General features: G+C 41.6%; 1 protein-coding gene across 2 annotated transcripts in view; it reads left to right on the top strand.

The window, feature by feature from the left end:
• The window catches only part of HDAC1 (histone deacetylase 1), a 29,937-nt gene that overhangs the window by 3,218 nt on the left and 7,309 nt on the right, over window positions 1–19,410 (top strand). The window contains exons 2-4 of one of the 2 annotated variants that reach the window (XM_046661448.1): window positions 2,488–2,600; window positions 14,497–14,614; window positions 19,017–19,091. In XM_046661448.1, coding sequence (XP_046517404.1) covers window positions 2,488–2,600; window positions 14,497–14,614; window positions 19,017–19,091 — 306 coding nt within the window. Of the gene's footprint in view, window positions 1–2,487; window positions 2,601–14,395; window positions 14,615–19,016; window positions 19,092–19,410 lie in introns of those variants that run through there. The other variant, XM_046661449.1, reaches the window with a different exon arrangement.

The following is a 19,410-nucleotide window of genomic DNA, read 5'->3' as shown; positions in this document are numbered from 1 at the left end:
CTGTGACTGCATCTTGAAAGTCTGTGTCTATATGGGACAGGGTCTCTATTGAATGTTACTACATGCTGTACTCTGGCTTGTGGCCCTGGCTGAGGGCATAGTCCCTGCCCTCAGAGGCCTCACTAAGATAGAGGAGGAAAGGATATTAGGTAAAAACTAAGGAAATCTAAATAAAGTATGGACATTTAGTTAATGATAACTTTATTAGTTAATGATAATATTGGTTCATTAGTTGTAACAGATACTTCTTATTTTACTAATGTAAAATGTTGATAATAGGGGAAACTCGTGGTGGGGTATCTGAGAACCCTCTGTCCTATCTTTGCAGTTTTTCTCTAAATCTAAAACTTTAAAAAAATAAAGTCTATTTAGGGCCAGCCCTGATGCCCTAGTGGTTAAAGATCGGCGCACTCCACTCCAGTGGGCCAGATTCGGTTCTCGTGCGTGAAACGATACCACTCTGTCTGTCAAGAGCCGTCTCTGGCGGCAGCTCGCATAGAAGAACTAGAAGGACTTAGAACTAGAATATACGACCTTGTACTGGGGTTTTGGGGAGGGGAAAAAAAAAGAGAGGAAGATGGGCAACAGATGTTAGGTTAGGGTAAATCTTTCCCAGCAAAAAAAAAAAAAGTCTGTTTAAAAAGAGAGAGAGAAGAGGATGAGATCCTAAACATGCAACTGTTTAGAAGTTTTCCATTATCCCAGGCCATGTCTATGACAAAGAGAATTGGAGTGTGGCTTGGATGCTGTTGGTGGCATTCCCCACAGTGCATTGCTCCCTGGAATGAAGCCTATTTCTGGCGCCACCAAACCACAATGCGTAAGAGATTGGGACCTTTTTTCACTAGTGCTGAAAGATCTGCTTCATCCTGATGGAATTCTAAGGAGAAATCTTTGAGTGTGCAGTTCATTCAATTTTGGAATATTATTACAGGAACTTTCTACCGAGTAGACTTAGAGAGCCCTTTAGATTAAGTGCAACTGAAGTAGGTTCCTGGGAAACCCAATGTAGCTTTTAGCATACTTGGTTTGGAGCCAGAATACTTGACTCCCTGGTCACTTGTTAGCTGTGTGATCTTGAGAAGGCGTTTAACTTCTCTGAGTCTCAGTTCAATTCCTTGAATCTTTATTGAGCCTCTGTGATGTACAAGGCATATTGGTCCTTGGCTTCAGGGAGCACTGCTTTTGTGGATATATAGATGAGTAAATAATTTGGATACAGAACAAAATGAATTAAGTTCTATGTCCAAATTGCATGCAGAGGAAAACACCATTTATTCCGATCAGGAATATGTTGAGAACTTGAGCTGGGCTTTGTAGTATGAGGATCACCAGAGAAGAGACTTTCCAGGTCAAGGGAGTAGTCTGATCAAAGGATACTTTGGTGTGAAGGTGAATGCCATGTTCAGGATGCTGATGATAATCTAGTGTGTTCAGAGCAGATGTTGGCAGACTTTCTGTTAAGGGCCAGACAGGGAATATTTTAGGCTTTGTGTGCCATGTGGGTGGGTCTGTGTGGCAACTATTTAACTACTCCACTCTGCCATTATAATGTGAAAGCAGCCATAGACAATATATAAACTAATGGGCATGGCTGTGTTCCAGTAAAATCTTATTTATGAAAAACAGGCAGCCAATTGTATTTGGCCCAAGGGGCATAGTGTGCCTATGCCAGTCTAGAGCACAGAAAGAGAGAGAGAGAGAGAGTGTTTTAAGGGGAGGGTGGTGGTAGTTGGTAGCAGGAGATGAAGCTGGGAAGATTAAGAAAGTTCTTGAGTGCCAGGCTACTGAGTTGTTCTTTATTCTTAATCTTGTAGGGGATGGGGAGCCATTCAGGATTTTTGAGCAGGGGACTGATGTTATCAAAGCTGTGTATTAGGAAAATAACTGGTGACAGTGTGACAGATAGTTTGAATTAAAGGAAGAGGGACCAATTAGAAGGCAGTTGGTATAACTGAAACAAGAGATGATGAGTTTAGTTTTCTTATCTATAAAATGGGAATAATACTCCCTGTCCTAATTATTTTGCAGGGTTATTGTGAGGATCCAGTAAAAAAATAAATGCGAATGTACTCTGACGCCATAAAGTGTCACAGTGTACAAGAGGTGAACTGTGACATGATAATTCTGAGGAGTGATGGTTATTTTTCTGTTATGGGAGTGACTTCCTTGGAGATATAGGAAGCCTTACTGGGTACTGTTCCCCAATAGCTTTGGAGTGAACCTCTCATACTATCTAGTCCCTGTGGATTCCAGGGGAAGAAACTGGGCTAGACTGACATCCTTAAGTGTTGACCTTCCCAGGGTCTCCTGCTTTTTTTTTTTCTTTTGGAGTTACCCTTCCTCAAGGTGGGTGAGAATCTTAGAGACTAGAATGAACCAGAAAGAGACTTTACCAAGGCGTTTGTTGTAAAATTCCTGGGTTCTGCTTCTGCTGGGAGTATGTGTCTAACTGTGTCACTGAAACTGTCACTCTTTCTTCTTCAGGGGATGTTGGAAATTACTATTATGGACAAGGCCACCCAATGAAGCCTCACCGAATCCGTATGACCCACAATTTGCTACTTAACTATGGTCTCTACCGAAAAATGGAAATCTATGTAAGTCACGGGGACCTCCACCCCTCCCTAACCTCATTGGCTCTGGTTTCCCATATGTCATTCATTATCTCATTTTCTTAACTACTCATTCATCAAACATGTATTGAGTGGCTGTTATGTGGCAGACAGTGTAAAGGATAGAGATTCTGTTTTTAAGGAGTTCACTCTAGTGCTGGAGGCTGACATGTACACAAATAAATACAATATGTACTACGAAGTGTAAGTGCAACAATTGAAAACTACATAAGATGGAGAGATAATGAGGAGCCTTGGAATGTTTCCTAGAGTGATATCTGAGCAGAGTTTTAAAGATTAAATAGAATTTAGCCTGGCGTTCAGGAGGGGACTGGCATTCTAGGCCAAGGGGAGAACATACACAAAAAGGCAGAGAGGTATGGACAATATGGTGTGTTTGGGGACAATATAAGTAGTTCAATGTCCAGGTATTGCTGTAGTGTAAAGTTCGCAAGTGTGAGTGAGGGGAGCTAGAGCTGGAGAGGTCAGCAAAGGTTGGATCTATTGTACTAAGGCAACTCTGATGGGCCAGGGTCAAAGAGTCCAATGCCTAAAAAAAAGAGTGATCAGGACTGTGCTGAACTGGACACCAAGTCTCTAGTTACTAGAGAGTATAGATTGCCTAACCTCTTGACTCAGCTCCAGCTAAGTTTTGCCCCATCTTCCAGTTTTTAAGGAGAAGCTAGAAATCCAGATTATTGTTAAAAATATCCCAGGTTTAAAGTGTTGGTCTAAATTTTTTTTAAACATATACAAACAAAAACATGTCAGTACATCTGTGGACCAAATTTGGTCCAAAGGTTCCCTGTTCGAACCTCTTCTGGAGATGGTGAAAAGCAAGTGAAGGATTTTAAATGAAAGAGATAGGAACCGGCGTGCATTTTAGAAGCAGGGAAGCCGGTACGGAGGCTCCTGAAAAGGTCCAAATGAGAAAATAAAGAGGGGCTGGGGCTTAGGGCTGGAGCATAAGAGTCTCTTGTTAAAGTCGGTGCCAACAGCTTAAGTAACGTTGGCAACAACGGTATCCTTCCTGAACATTCCAGAGATTGAAGGAGATGAGTCTTCTGTCCCACATGGCCGTGTCATGTCTCTAGAGCCACCAGAGGCAGCTGGGGAAGCAGGAGGGAAGGTAGATGGAGGAGCAGACAGACCTTGGGACCAGAGATCTTTTTCATGTGTGAAGGGCAGCTTGGAAGGAAAAATAAAAGGTGGCAGCGGTTTCCCGGGACTCTAGGGAGCAGCCTAGCATTTAGAGAAAGAGGAGGCGTGAATGTGGAGTAGCAAGCACCAAGACCTTCCGGAGCTGCCAGTTGCACGTCTACGCTGTGCTAATCTGGCCCCAACTTGGCTCCTTTCCTGCCACTCCCTGCCTCAACCTCCAGGTTGGCCAGATCAGATTCTGCCTCTTTCCACCCCATCCTGACTGGGAGGATTATTTACTCTGCCCAGTTATGTCTTACTCATCTTCAAGAGTCACCTCAAATCCTACTTCTTTCTTTTCATTCAACAGATTTTTGTTGATTACTTGTAATACCCCAGGGACTATATTAACTTCCATGAAAGATATTGAGATATTGAAAAATGGATTCTATCTTGAAGTGAGAGGAAAAATAAACTAACATTTATTGAAGATTGCTAGGTGCCAGGCCAGGGCTACCTGTTACTTCATGTAGTCTTTATAACAACCCTAACTTATAGATGAGAAAACAAGCTCGGATAGGATAATTAACATGCCCAAAGTCACGTAGCTATTAACAGATGAGCTAAGACTCCACCTCAGATCTCTCTGATTCCATAGTCTCTATCTGTCTATCTGTCTTTTTTTCCTTCTTGAACAATATCGTAACAAGAAGTCTAGAGGTAGATGGTCTCAGGATTTTTTTGGCTATGTCGTCAGGGACCCAGGCTTATTCTATCCTTCTGCTCAGCCATCCTTAGCTTATGTGATTTCATCCTTGTTTTTTGCCTTGAAGTCACATGATGACTATCTCAGCTCCTAGTATCATGTCTTCATACAACAGAATCCAAAGAGGAAGGGAATAGGAGCAAAATGGATCACTCTCCACTGTCCCCACCTGTTTTTATTAAACAGGAAAACCCTTCACAGAAGCTTCCCAAGAGATTTCCCATTAAATCTCATTGGGTCATTTGCCATCCCAAGACCATTCACCCACAATTGTCTTAGACTAATCATATTTGATCCCTGGGGCTGGATATATTAACACCCAACCAAATTGAGATCTATTGCCAAGACAGAAGGGAGAGAATGGCTCTTTGGGAAGCTACCAATAGTGGCTGTCATAGGAAATTAATAACACCTTGTTGGAAATGACTTCATATGTGTGTATTCTTTTTGTAAACTTCTAAAGCAAAACCCCAGTGTAATCTCCTTCTGAAATCTCTAGACCTTGTACTCTTTAATGTGATCTTTTTCCTTCTTTGGCCCTACCTCTCCATTGACTGTGAATCTTTGCTCCTATTCCCCCAACAGTGTTTCTCTGCATTCATCCCTTCTATCCTCTCCTTTCTCTGGGCTGTGATCTAGCACTCCTTGCCCAAAGCACAGATAGCCATCTTAGTGTCTGTCCTGAAATTGATGACTTTTGAGAGTCAGTGCTGAAAGAAGCTCCCTAGACTTCTCATAGAAGTTGCTGTATTACATCTGGCTCTATACCTGAAGGAGACATGCTGAGGTCTTTTTCACAGAATTTCTCCCTCTTTGTTCTCTCCCCCATCCTGTCTCCACACATCTAATTAGTCTCTCACAATCTACATCGTCACTTTTCATCCAGGCACCTTCCTATTTACATAATCAAGAATCCTGCTCTCTTCCTTGCCTTGGATGCTAATTTTGTATATTCTTAGGCTTCTTATTCATCGCCTTCTGTTCTTTTGTTCTTTTTTTAAAAACTGTTTTTATAAAATATTGAGTAGATAGGAAAGAATTTTTATAAAATATATGTAAGGTATAAAGAATCACATTACAATTAATATCATCTAGCTTAAGAAAAGGGACATTTCCATGACTGCCAAAAGCCCGTGTATGCCCCTCCCTGATCCTAACTTTCTTCTTCCCCAGAGTTAACCTATGCCTTGAATTTAGGGTTTATTATTTCCTTGCATTTCGTTATAATTTTACCAGTATGTATTCTTAAACAATATGTATTTTAGTTTTACATTTTTTAATGTTATATAAATGGAGCCATACAGTATTTATCATGTGACTTGCCTTTTTTGCTCAACATGTTCCCAAGAGTCGTACATGTTGATGCATGTAGCTATATATATTTTCGCTGTATTTCATTGAAGAAATATACTACAATTTGTCTATTTTATTATTGGTGGGCATTTTGTTTGTTTCTAGTTTGGGGCTATTACAAACACTGCTACTGTGAACATTCTTGAACGTGTTTCTTAGTGCACATATGCTAGAGTTTCAGTAGGAGTATACTAACAGTAGAATTGCTGGGTCAGGATGCATGCACAGTCACTCAGTGCCGAAATGGTTTCCACTTGTCAGCAATGTAGAAGAATTGTAGTTGCTCTAAGTCCTTGCCAACACTTCATTTTGTCATATTTAATTTTTTTTTGCCAGTTCAGGTAGGCGTGAAATGGTATCTTACTATTTTAATTTGTATTTCCCTGGTTACTAGTGAGGTTGAGAATCTTTTTATATGTTTATTGGCCATTCACTTTTCCCTGTTGAAGTTCCTGTTTAAGCGTTTTGCCCATTTTCCTATTTGATTGTCTGGTTTTTGTTTTTGTTTTAATTGGACCTCAGATACACAGAATTGGGTTAGTCATTATCCTTGGCTCATAACCATGAAAAGAAGGTCTTTAGGGACCGGCCCCATGGCCAAGTGGTTAAGTTCACATGCTCTGCTTTGGCGGCCCAGGGTTTCGCCCTTTTGGATCCTGGGTGCAGACCTAGCGCTGCTCATCAAACCATGCCAAGGTGGCGTCCGACATAGCAGAACCAGAAGGACCTACAACCAGAATATACAACTATGTACTGGGGGGCTTTGGGGAGAAGAAGAAGAAGAAGAAGAAGAAATAATAATAATAAAAAAATAAGGTCTTTGCTTGGCCTTCTTTTTTAAAAATTTATTCTTTGTTTATTCATTTATTTATTTTTTTATTTTTTTAAAGATTTTATTTTTTTCCTTTTTCTCCCCAAAGCCCCCCCGGTACATAGTTGTATATTCTTCGTTGTGGGTCCTTCTAGTTGTGGCATGTGGGACGCTGCCTCAGCGTAGTTTGATGAGCAATGCCATGTCCGCGCCCAGGATTCGAACTAAGGAAACACTGGGCTGCCTGCAGTGGAGCGCGCGAACTTAACCACTTGGCCACGGGGCCAGCCCCTATTCATTTATTTACTTAAATATTTTAATAATGCTGTGATCATCCATATTCCTATAACCCAAACACTCTTCTAAATTTTATGTTTATCATTCTCTTGCTTTTTAAAAAATATGTTTATTGTGTGTATTTGTGCCTAAACAATATATAGTATTCACTTACTTGTTTTTGGATTTTTTAAGAAAAATAATGCTGGGTGTAGTCTTCTGGGACTTGCTATTATCACACAATGTTATATTAGTAAAATCCATCCATTTTATTGCATATAGCTATGGTTCTTTCATTTTTCTCTGCTGAATAGTATTTTTTTTTTTTTTGAGGAAGACTAGCCCTTAGCTAACATCTGCCGATTCTCCCCTTTTTGCTGAGGAAGACTGGCCCTGAGCTAACGTCCATGCCCATCTTCCTCTATTTTATATGTGCGATGCCCGCCACAGCATGGCTTGATAAGCGGTGCGTAGGTCTGCGCCCAGGATCCAACCGGTGAACCGGGGGCCGCTGAAGTGGAGTGCACAAACTTAACTGCTGCACCACTGGGCCAGCCCTCTAATGTATTTGTAATCAACAGAAATTCTTAATTTTAATAGAGTCATATTTAGGCATTGCTTCCTTTATAAGTGTTTTTTGTATCTTTTTTTTTTTTCAAAGATTGGCCCTGAGCTAACATCTGTTGCCTATCTTCCTTTTTTTTTTTTTTTTTCCCAAAGCCAGCCCCTGCAGTACGTGGTTGTGTATTCTAGTTGTAGGTGCTTCTGGTTGTGCTCTGTGGGACGCCACCTCAGCATGGCCTGACGAGCGGTGCTAGGTCCATGTGCAGGATCTGAACCACCAAACCCTGGGCCACTGAATGAGAGTGCGCCAACCTAACCACCCAGCCACGAGGCAGCCCCTGCTGTTTTTTTGCTTTAAGATTTTATTTTTCCTTTTTCTCCCCAAAGCCCCCTGGTACATAGTTGTGTATTTTTAGTTGTGAGTCCTTCTAGTTGTGGCATGTAGGATGCCGCCCCAGCATGGCTTGATGAACGGTGCCATGTCTGTGCCCAGGATCCGAACTGACGAAACCCCTGGCTGCCAAAGCTGAGCACACGAACCCAACCACTTGGCCACAGGGCTGACCCCAGCCTCTGCTTTTTGTATCTTAAGAAATCCTTCCTAACCCTTAAGGTATTCTCCTGTGCTAATCTTTTTAAAGCTTTATAGGTTTGCCTTTCACATATAGGTATTTTCTATATCTAGAAATGTTTTTTTAATAAGGTTTGAATTAAAATCCACTGAAATTTTTTCCCTGTATTGTCCCAGCTGATTTATTGAAAAGTGTGTTGTTTCCTTGCTGATCTAAGTGCCACCTCTTTTATATATGAAATGTCTGTATTTCTTCATTCATTTCACAAATACTTATTAAGCACCTCCTTTGTGCCAGGCACTATGTATGGGTCTGTTTCTGGGCTCTGTATTCTGTTGACTTGGTCTGTCTGTTGACCCATGTGCCAGTACCACAGTCGCTTAATTATAATAGCTTTTTTTTTTTTGAGGAAGATGAGCCCTGAGCTAACTACTGCCAATCCTCCTCTTTTTGCTGAGGAAGACTGGCCCTCAGCTAACATCCTTGCCCCTCTTCCTCTACTTTATATGTGGGACATGTGCCACAGCATTGCTTTTGCCAAGCAGTGCCATATCCGCACCCGGGATCTGAACCGGCGAACCCTGGGCCACTGAGAAGCAGAACATGCTAACTTAACTGCTGTGCCACCAGGCCAGCCCCTGTAATAGCTTTTTATTAAGTCTTGATATCTAGTAGCATGTCTTCCTACATTGTTGTTTTTTTAAAAAAATGACTTGCTATTTGCCTTTTGTACTTCTGTATAAATTTTAGAATTAACTCATCAAGTGCTACCAACAAATCTACTGGAATTTTGGTTGAAATTTCATCGAATTTATACATCATCTTAGAATTGCTATCTTGAGGGCTGGCCCCGTGACCTAGTGGTTAGGTTCAGTGCACTTTGCTTCAGTGGCTCAGGTTCGGTTCCTCGACCCAGACCTGCACCACTTGTTGGTGGCCATGCTGAAGTGGTGACCCACATACAAAACACAGGAAGATTGGCACAGATGTTAGCTCAGGGCAAATATTCCTCAGAAAAAAAAAGAAAAAAAGAGTTGATATGTTGAGAATACTAAGCCTGTGAATCCATGAAAATGGTATATCTCCATTTATTTAAGTCTTTTTAAACGTCTTTGTAAAGGCTTCCTTTATAGTCTGTATTGTGAAATGTTACACATGTACAGAAAAGTGCATGAAACAAAAGCGCAGTTTAAAAAATTGACAGAAAGTAAACACCAACTAGTTCAAGAAGTGGAACATTCCCAGTCCCTCAGAAACTGGCATATATCCCTTCCTGATACAGCTGCTTCTGTTTTCCCAGAGGTAACCAGAATCCTGACTTTTCTGTTAAGTACTTCCTTGCTCTTCATCATAATTTAACTACCTAAATATGTATCCTAAACAATATAGTTTACTTTTGCCAAACTTGAAATAAATGGAATTATACAATATACATTTTTTGTGTCTAGCTGTAGCTTGTTCATATTAATTGCTGTGCAGTATTTCATTGAGGAATATACCACAATTTATCCCCACTGTTGATGGGTAGTTGAGATTTTGGCTGTCAATGTAAAGTTTTGTAATTTTCTCCATAAAGGTCATGTACATCTTTTATTAGATTTTTTTCCAAGTGCTTCATTTTTTAATGCTATCATAAATTGTATTTTTTTTTTTTTTTTTTTTAAGATTGGCGCCTGAGCTAACAACTGTAGCCAATCTTTTTTTTTTTCCCCTGCTTTATCACCCCAAATCCCCCCTGGTACATAGTTGTATATCTTAGTTGCAGATCCTTCTAGTTGTGGCATGTGGGACGCCGCCTCAACGTGGCCTGACAAGTGGTGCCATGTCTGTGCCCAGGATCCGAACTAGCGAAACCCTGGGCCGCTGCAGCAGAGTGCGCGAACTTAACCACTTGGCCACGGGGCCGGCCCCAAATTGTATCTTTTTTAAATTTCATTTTTAATTGTTTACTGGTGTATAGAGAGGCAGTGCAGTTCTTTTTTATTTAAATATATTTCCAAATGTAGATCTGATTTGTTGTTTCCATGGGCTCTCACCCCTGGTGCTTTGTTTCCTTGTGTGTTTTGGGATTTTTGACTGTGAGGTCATATTTCTTGGAACTTTGCACTGGCCTGGGATGAAGATGGGTCCTTAGAGTGAAATTTGCACTTATTTTGTGAAGGAGGCAGCTTTTGAGGTGGGCTTTGTCCTTCAGGGATTTGGGATAGGGATGAATTTCAGAAGGTAGGAAGAGCATGATCACAGACACTGTGGTAGGAAGCTCTGTATGTCTTGTTGAGGAAGAGTTGTTTGTCTGGAATATAATATTTATGAAAGTGGGCAGGGGGGAAATAGATTGGAAAAGGAATCTTGTAAACTCTGCCATGTCAGAGTTTGGAATCTTTTCTTTTGTAACTAGGGAATCATTTAATGTTTTCGAACAGGGCATTGAGTTTTTAAGACTTTTGTGACACCATTATGGAAGATGGTTTGGAAGAGGAAAAGACTGGATATTAATGGGACCAATTAGGAAGGCAAAAAGAATCCAAATAAGAGTTAATTTATTATGGCAACAGATATTTGTCGAGCACCTGCTATGTGCCCTGCACTCTGCTAGTTGCTTAGAATAAAGACAGACCTGCTCCTTGCCTCCCAGAGTAGACCAAGCAAATGTAATTTCTGTGCAGTTTGAATGTGATGATAAGGGAAGTCCCTATAGGTTTCTCAGGGGAGCACTTCAGAGTTATTTAACTGAGACTCCGGGGGTCCAGGACAGCTTTCTGGGGAAATTAACTTTTCAGTTGCAACCTAAAGGTTGAATAGAGGAAGAGAATAGTATTCTAGGCCATAGCATTTGCAAAGTCCTAAAGATGAGAGAGAATTCCCTTGGAGAATTGCAAGTAAAATTGTGCTTGGCAGATTGGTACAATCAATGCCTGAGATAAATTCAGCCCTTCAGACATTTTGTTTAACCCACAAAGTGTTTTTAGGAACTTACGTTAGGGGCCAGCCCGGTGGCGCAGTGGTGGCCTGGGGTTGCCGGTTTGGATCCCGGGTACTTGGCACCGCTTGGCAAGCCATGCTGTGGTAGGCGTCCCACATATAAAGTCGGGGAAGATGGGCACGGGTGTTAGCTCAGGGCCAGTCTTCCTCAGCAAAAAGAGGAGGATTGGCAGCAGTTAGCTCAGGGCTAATCTTCCTCAAAAAATAAAGAACTTAGGTTAGTAGCTAACCTTTGAAAAAATGAAATTTAACCCAAAAGATTGGCAGTTGGGCCCAAATTCCTTCATGTCAGTGATCAGCTAGAGCTGTGTAAAGGCTCACACTCTGCTCACCAGTTTTTTGTTTATTTGTTTAAGCACCACATTAGCTAAACTGGCCCTTAAAAGTGCTTTGAATTTGGTGTTCCCTAGGCCAGAGCATAAAGTGTTTAGAGGGATCCTAGAGAGGTAAGCAGGAACCAGACTATTTTAGTTTTCCAAGCCTGGTTAAAGAGTTTGAGCTTGATCTTGTGAGTAATGAGGCCTTTGAAGGGCTTTTAGAGAGGAGTGACATGATTCAGTTTGAATTTTAAACAGATTACACTGGCTGTAGGATTGAGAATAAATTCACAATTGTTAAGCTTGAGGCTGGGATACCAGTTAGGAGATTGTTGCTACAATCCAGGCCCAAAATGTGGTAGCCTGGGGATGAAGTGGACAGATTTAACAGATATGTTGGTGGTAGTTGCACGAGAAGTTGAATGTAGTAGTTGAGGAAAGAGGAATCAAGGGTGATAGTCTGGCTTCTGTCTTGAGCAACTGGGTGAATAGTGGTAAGAATAGGGAACCTGAGACAGAGGAGCACAGGAGAAGTAAGGTGGTGGATGTAGTCAAGATTATAGAGGTACAATGGAAAGGATTGGCAATGGGTTGAAATGGAAGGCAAGAAAGGGTGGAGTTAAAGATGACACTTAGGTTGTTAACCAAAGTAGATGTTGGTATCATTAACCAAAGTTGTGCAGTCATGTGTCACTTAATAACAGGGATATGTTCTGAGAAGTGTATCGTTAAGTGATTTTGTCATTGTGCGAACATCACAGAATGTACTTACATAAACCTAGATAGTATAGCCTACTACACATGTGGGCTACATGGTACTAATCTATGGGACCAGCGTCTTATATGTGGTTAGTCTGAAATGTCCTTATGTGGTGCATGACTGTAAAAGAGTAGTTACTAGAAGTTAAGTTAAATTTGAATGCCTCTAGGCTCTCAACAAAAAGTTGTTGGGCCCAGTTGAATTTGAAGTGCCTATAGGGTTCCTTGGTGGAGCTGGCTAGGAAGTTATTGGAACTGCGAATCTAGAGCTCAACAGAAATCAAGATATGGAGTGAGAGTTTCGGTAGTCATCTATCTAGAAGGGATAGTCAAAGTGCAGCTTTGATGACATTGCCAAGAGGGTAAAGGGCTTAATATGGTAAAAACAATTTAGTATTTGAAGCCAAGTCTTGCTTCTTTCACTATGGGTGTTTTTTATAGAACAGTATCCATCTTTCAGTCTTATATTCTTCATTATATGTTTTTTTTTTTTTTGAGGAAGATTAGCACTGAGCTAACATCTGCTGCCAATCCTCCTCTTTTTGCTGAAGAAGACTGGCCCTGAGCTAACATCCATGCCCATCTTTCTCTACTTTATATGTGGGACGCCTACCATAGCATGGCTTCCCACGTGGTGCCATGTCCGCATCTGGGATCTGAACCGGCGAACCCTGGGCCACCGAAGTGGAATGTGTGCACTTAACCACTGCTCCACTGGGCCGGCCCCTTCTTCATTATATTAAGTGAGGATTAAATGAGGGTCAAATAGAACCTGGAGCCAGACCTCTGGGTTCCTATTCCAGCTTGCTAGCTGTGTAACCTTGGGCAAATTACTTAATCTCTCTGCTGTAGTTTCCTTACTGCAAAGTGAGGATAATGATAGTATGACCTGTAAAAGGTGGTTGTAAGATCATATGAGATAGCATATGAGTGCCTGAAACAGAGGCTGGCACAGAGTAAAGACTCAATTAATGTTAGCTGTGTATTGAAGATGCTTTATAAACTAAAAAAGTATTGGTAATTAGAAGAGGGTCATCTTTGAAGAAGACTTACTTTTAAGGAATGAGAGGAAGAGAAGAGAATTTTTAAAAAGAGAAGGGTGAATCAGAATGTTGGGATAACCAGGAAATGACCGTGTCAAGGAAGTTTTTTTTTGTTTTTTGTTTTTTAAAGATTGGCTCCTGAGCTAACAACTGTTGCCCATCTTTTTTTAAAATTTTTTTTCTGCTTTTTCTCCCCAAATCCCACCAGTACATAGTTGTATATTTTAGTTGTGGGTCCTTCTAGTTGTGACATGTGGGACGCCACCTCTGCATGGCCTAATGAGCAGTGCCACGTCTGTGTCCAGGATCTGAACCAGTGAAACCCCGAGCTGCCGAAGCAGAGTGTGTGAACTTAACCACTTGGCCACGGGGCTGGCCCCTCAAGGAAGTTTTAATGGGGAGGATGTGATCAGAATTGTTGGTGTGATGATGATTTATAAAGGATTTCACATCTATTTCAATTATTAGTCACCCCTTTTTCTTGAACTCTTGGAGCCATTTGGCCTGTAATTATATATTGTTACATTTAATATTAAAAAGAAGTAGTGGCCAACCCCGTGGGCAAGTGGTTAAGTTTGTGCGCTCTGCCTCAGTGGCCCAGAGTTTCACCAGTTCGGATCCTGGGCACAGATGTGGCACCACTCATCAAGCCACGCGGAGGCAGTGTCCCACATGCCTCAGCTAGAAGGACCCACAACTAAAAATGTACAACTATGTACTTGGGGGGCTTTGGGGAGAAAAAGGAAAAATAAAATCTTAAAAAAAAAATTAAAAAGAAGTAATAATTGGGGCTGGCCCAGTAGCGAAGTGGTGGACTGGGGTTCATGGGTTTGGATCCCAGGCGTGGACCTACACACCACTCATTAAGCCATATAAAACAGGAAGATTGGCACAGATGTTAGCTCAGGGACAATTTTCCTCACACATACACACAAAGAAGTAACAATTTGTAAAGCACTTCACAATTTACAGAGAGATTTAGCAATCTTATCCAGTTCTCACAATTTCCCTCTGAGGTAGATGTTGTTTTCCCTGTTTTTTAGTAAGTGAGGAAATTGAGGCTCAAGAAATGAAATGCCTAAGCAACAGAACTTGAGTTGCAATCTAGGTCTTCTGATACTGAATCTCCTTTGATAATCTTATTTGCTTAATTATATTTCAAATTTCTAATCAGTAATTTCTTTGTATCCTTTACAGCACCTGGCTCAGTGCTGAGCAGATGTAAGTGTTCGAGCCAGACTGAGAGACGACTGGCAGCGGTCAAGAATAACATGCCCTTTCTCCCCTCTGCCCTCTAGCGCCCTCACAAAGCCAATGCTGAGGAGATGACCAAGTACCACAGTGATGACTACATTAAATTCTTACGTTCCATCCGCCCAGATAACATGTCTGAGTACAGCAAGCAGATGCAGAGATGTAAGTCCATTCTGTTCCCTTCCTGCTCTCAAGCCCCCAGTTGGATCTCCCTTTGACTTGGAGAGGCCCACTCTGCCTCCCCTCTACCTCCCATTCGGCCGACTCCTGCTTCGCCCTGCTTCCCAAGGGTGCCAAAGTGCTGCCTTTTTCTCAAGTCTGGTTTTCCTATTTCTTGATTATAGGGAATAGAGATTGAATTTTGTCTAGTTATGTTCATAACACTATGAATGAGGTTCGTAACTATACAGAACACTGTCATTGTTGTAATGGAAAAAGCCCTGACCTGGGAGGGGGAGACAGGAGATACAGGTCACAGCTCTGACTCCTAACTGGGCAAATCACTTCCTCTCAGATTTTTCTTTTGTAAAATGGACTGCATGTCATCCCATACAACTGTAAGTGCTCTCACTTTGTGAATATTAATTGATTTTATTTATTTATTTATTTTTTGAAAGTTTTGATATTATTTTATTTGATTTTTGCACAATATCCTTTCCTTTATCATGAATATTACTTGAGAATTTAATGGCCGTTTAGGACAGATACTAGATGATGTAATCTTTGAGTTAAGATGATTCTGGCCCTGCCCCCTGGGACTCGAAACTCAGAACAGGTCCTATCTCAGAAGCTACACTCAGTTTCTAGGAATTATGGGGATTATTTTAGCTATGCGGGGAAAATATGTTCAAATTTGGGAAGAAACTATCACACCTGACTTCTCCCTTGTGTTATTTTAGAAATTATCAATTAGTACCTGAGATTTTGTACAATAAAACAATGTAATAGTATTCATAAGTTTTGATTAGCTTATGACAGTTTATTTTGAAATATCAGGAAATCTGTGGCACTTGTCTCTTGCTACTGGTCACAAGGTAGTCTGATTCCCAAGGCAGAAAGTTATTTATTTGTTAAATAATTGTGCAGTGGTAATGATTACAGAACCACAGAGACCTTCTTTGAGACATTAAGCTTTGCTACCCACAACTCCAGGATCTGCTGCCCCCACTAAGTGACGTATTCACTCTGTGAATCTCAGGGTCTTATTTCCTTCCAAGGTGCGACAGATTCATTCCTTTGCTGTAGATGGCTTTGGGGGTTTCCATAACCTATTTAGCTCAGCGATCAGGCTCCCCTCTCAGCAGAGAGGGCTCTCATTATAAAAGCAGGTTGGTGTTGAAGCAAGAAAATGAGCTTTGATGTCTTGTTTGAGTCCCTTAGCTCTGTCACTTAGCTATTTGTTCTTGGGTAAGTCTCCTAGCCTCTTTGAGCCTTGTTTTCCCTTCTTTAAAAGGAAGACCGTAGTACCTCTTTCTTAGTGGAGCTTGGCAGGAAGAAGTGAGATGACATATTCAAAGCACCATCAATGAATGGTAGCTTTTGCTATTATGACTTATGACTTTTGTTACTTTCAATTTCTATCAAGGCAGACAAAATACTGTGCCCTCTGGAATGTACAGGTTTGGCTCTGGCTCCCAGTTTGCTCCAATTTTCCTGAAACTAGTATTCTAAAGTTATGCATTAAAAAATTAAGTCTAGGGGCCAGCCTGATGGCGTAGGGGTTAAGTTTGTATGCTCCGCTTCGGTGGCCTGTGATTTGCAGGTTTGGATCCTGGGCACGGACCTAGCACAGCTCATCAAGCCATGCTGTGGTGGCATCCCACATAAAATAGAGGAAGATTGGCACAGATGTTAGCTCAGTGACAATCTTACACACACAAAAAAAAGAATAAAAAAATTAGGTCTGGGATTTTCTCTCATTTAAGATGAGGGTGGGAAGGATGAGGCTCTCTAAGGACTTCAAGGCACCTTACTGACTGGAATTATAGAGTTATAGAGAGATGTCACTTAATGCAGTGCTTCATAACCAAGGGGTCTACAGAGACAATAACAGGGTGTAAGAGCTGAGCTCTTTTTTAAATATTTACCAACACCTAACCTAGGAAATTATACCTGTAATAAAAGACCAAATAAGTCAGGTTTCCTTGCTCTCGGCTAGAATGTAATAAACACTTTATGGTCACTTTGAAACTTTGAGAACCTTGATCAGAAGTTCTGACCTAATATTTAATTAATTTAAATGGAAACATGAATAAATGTAGTTTTTTTGGTAGATAGTCTGTCAGAACGCAAGGCTTGTGGTGGAAACATGATAAAAGGGATTGATTGTGGTAAAATTTGGATACATTCGTGTCCATTTTGTAGATGTATAAACTGAGACCTGGGGAGGTGAAATGACTTTCCCAGGGTCACATAGCAAGGTGGTAGGATAGTAGGATGGAGAATGGAACTCTAGTCTCTTGATTCTGGAGTATTTTTAAATATGTTGCATATAAAATATTTCAGACACACAAAAAAGTATAAAAAACAAAATAATGAACATCCACATACCCACTACCAGCCTAAGGAAGAAAACATTACCAATACAATTGAAGTCCCCCTGGTGCCTCTCCTTGATTGCATACCCTTCTCCCCGCTGCCCCATTGCCACCACCAGCAAGGTCTAAGCACTTCCTGAAGACCATGTTTAATCCCATACATCTCTTTCTGCAGTATGCTTTTTACTGCCTTCTCTACCTACCTCTGTTCCCCCATCTCTCACCCAGTATCGCTCCCCTTCAGTCTAAAGCCAGCCTAAGAATGAGAGAAGTATTTATAGTAGGAAGAGGGAAAATTCATAGCAAAGTCCTCTCTAGAGCCTCATAGATTAGCCCAGGTGAGGGTCTGCTCTCTCATTTTCCTCTCTTTCCATCTCTAATCACACAGCGTGTTGAGCTGGGAATAATAGGCTGGTCATTTGAACCATATGTTGGTTTGGGGCCTGAAGGAAAATATCTTTTTCTTGCATCTGAAACACTCATTTCCTCCCATGGAGGCTCCACATCCCAAATAGGAGTATAAGCAAAACTTTGGAAACCAAGGCAGGCCAAACCTACTGAAGGAGGATGCAGCCGGAGGGAGAAATTGGTTGCCAATGGATAAATAGCCTGGCCCCAGGGACCAAAGTTCTTGTTGACACAGCCTCCCAGTGTTTACCCGGTAAGTGGGGGAGAGAGCCACCCACTGCTTACTCCCTTATGCAGGTCATGCTTCCTTGGAGCACTTGTCTTTGCAGGGTACCAGATCAGGGCACCCTCTAAGTTTAGGGCAATGCCACAGGTGCTAACTCTTGTGGTTGTTGCAAACCTTGAGCTGCAGCTGTGTTTCAAGAGATTACCACAATCCAAGCTGGGCTCTCCTACCCTCCTCCTTGCTCTGCTTTGGGAACCTCTGTTGATAACCGTGGGTGCACTGGGAAGGCTGGGGCAAGAGAATAATGATCTGGCCCCACCCCTGCCTCTAACTTCCTGTGTATCATTGATGTCTCAGCAGTTTCCTTTTCTGTGAGAGGAGACTTGGAGCCTTAAGGTTCCTCTCTACCTCTGTGAGTCTTCTACAACCTTCAGGTGTGCTTCCTTTCCTGTCTTTTTCATTTTATTTGCATTATTGTTTGCATGTGTTTCCTCATTATGTGTTAGTTTGTACTTTTACGCCTTTAGGCCTGAAATAACTTTATTCCAGTTGTCACTTGTGGGTGTAGTAGAAAGAGCACTGGACTGTGGGAATCAAGACACCTGGACTCTGATTCTGGTTCTGCCACTGCCTGGTTATGTAACCTTGGGCAAGTCACCTAACTTCGCTGTACCTGTTTGTTCCTCTGCACGGTGGGGTTGATATCTGTCTTGTCTAGCTCATAGGGTTGTATTGAGGATCAGATGAGATCGTGCATGTGAAATTACTGGGGAAAAGGCCAGAGTATGTCTTCATAGGCTTTTAGGACAGACAGACCAATACTTGAATATTGCCTCTGCTATTTACCAGCATTTACTCGCCTCTCTGTGCCTGTTTCCTTATTTATAAAATAGGACCAAATCCTACCTTAGAAGGTTGTGTGAGAGCAAATCATGTCAGGTGTTTAAAGCATTTAGCATAGTGTCCGGCATGTTGCTAAGTGTTCAGTGGAGGACAGTTAGTTACATGGGTCTCTGTTCTTCACTTCCTTGTTGGTCAGCTGGAGTGAGGCCTAGGAATAAACCCAGGCTGGAATATGAGGCTCGGCTTTTCTCCCTCAAGGAATGAACCAACATTTTTGGAATACTTACTTGCTAAATGCTTCCCCATATAAAATTTCTTTTAGTCTTCTCAACAATTGAGGTGGGTATCATCATTGCTTGTTAGATAATGAGCCAAAGCTTACAGAAGTTAAATGACTTGACCCAATCACACAGCCAGTGAGTAGTAGAGCCTAGACTAGAGCCTCAGCCTGCTGAATCCAAATTCTGTGTTTTTTTCCATCAGCTTATAAATATGTAAGTAAAAACTAACGGAAATTGTGGGAACTAACTTTTCATTTATGTCTTTCAAGTCAACGTTGGTGAGGACTGTCCGGTATTTGATGGCCTGTTTGAGTTCTGTCAGTTATCTACTGGTGGCTCTGTGGGTAAGAAATATACATCCCTCCTCAAGGGCCATGCTGGGCTGTACTAGTGAGGTCTGCCTTTTAGGCCACTGTCCCAGTAGGGCTGGTCTGTGACCATGTAAAATGGTCCTGTGGGTTTTTTACCTTAGGCCTTTAAAATGTCCTCTTGGTTCAGTCCCAGCCCAGGTTCAGTCTCTGACATGGTACTGACAGGTGTCCTTGACCGTCCTCTGCTACCAAGAGATCTTATATTCAGGAATTCCCTGCAGACCTTATGGGATTGTTGAGATGCTGAACATAAAAACAATTTGTGAACTGCAAAGTGCTATAAAAATGGGAA

This window comes from Equus quagga, chromosome 5 (assembly GCF_021613505.1).
Source record: "Equus quagga isolate Etosha38 chromosome 5, UCLA_HA_Equagga_1.0, whole genome shotgun sequence".
NCBI lineage: Eukaryota > Metazoa > Chordata > Mammalia > Perissodactyla > Equidae > Equus > Equus quagga.
Note: the sequence above shows the minus strand (reverse complement) of the source record. Positions and strands in the feature narration are given on the sequence as shown.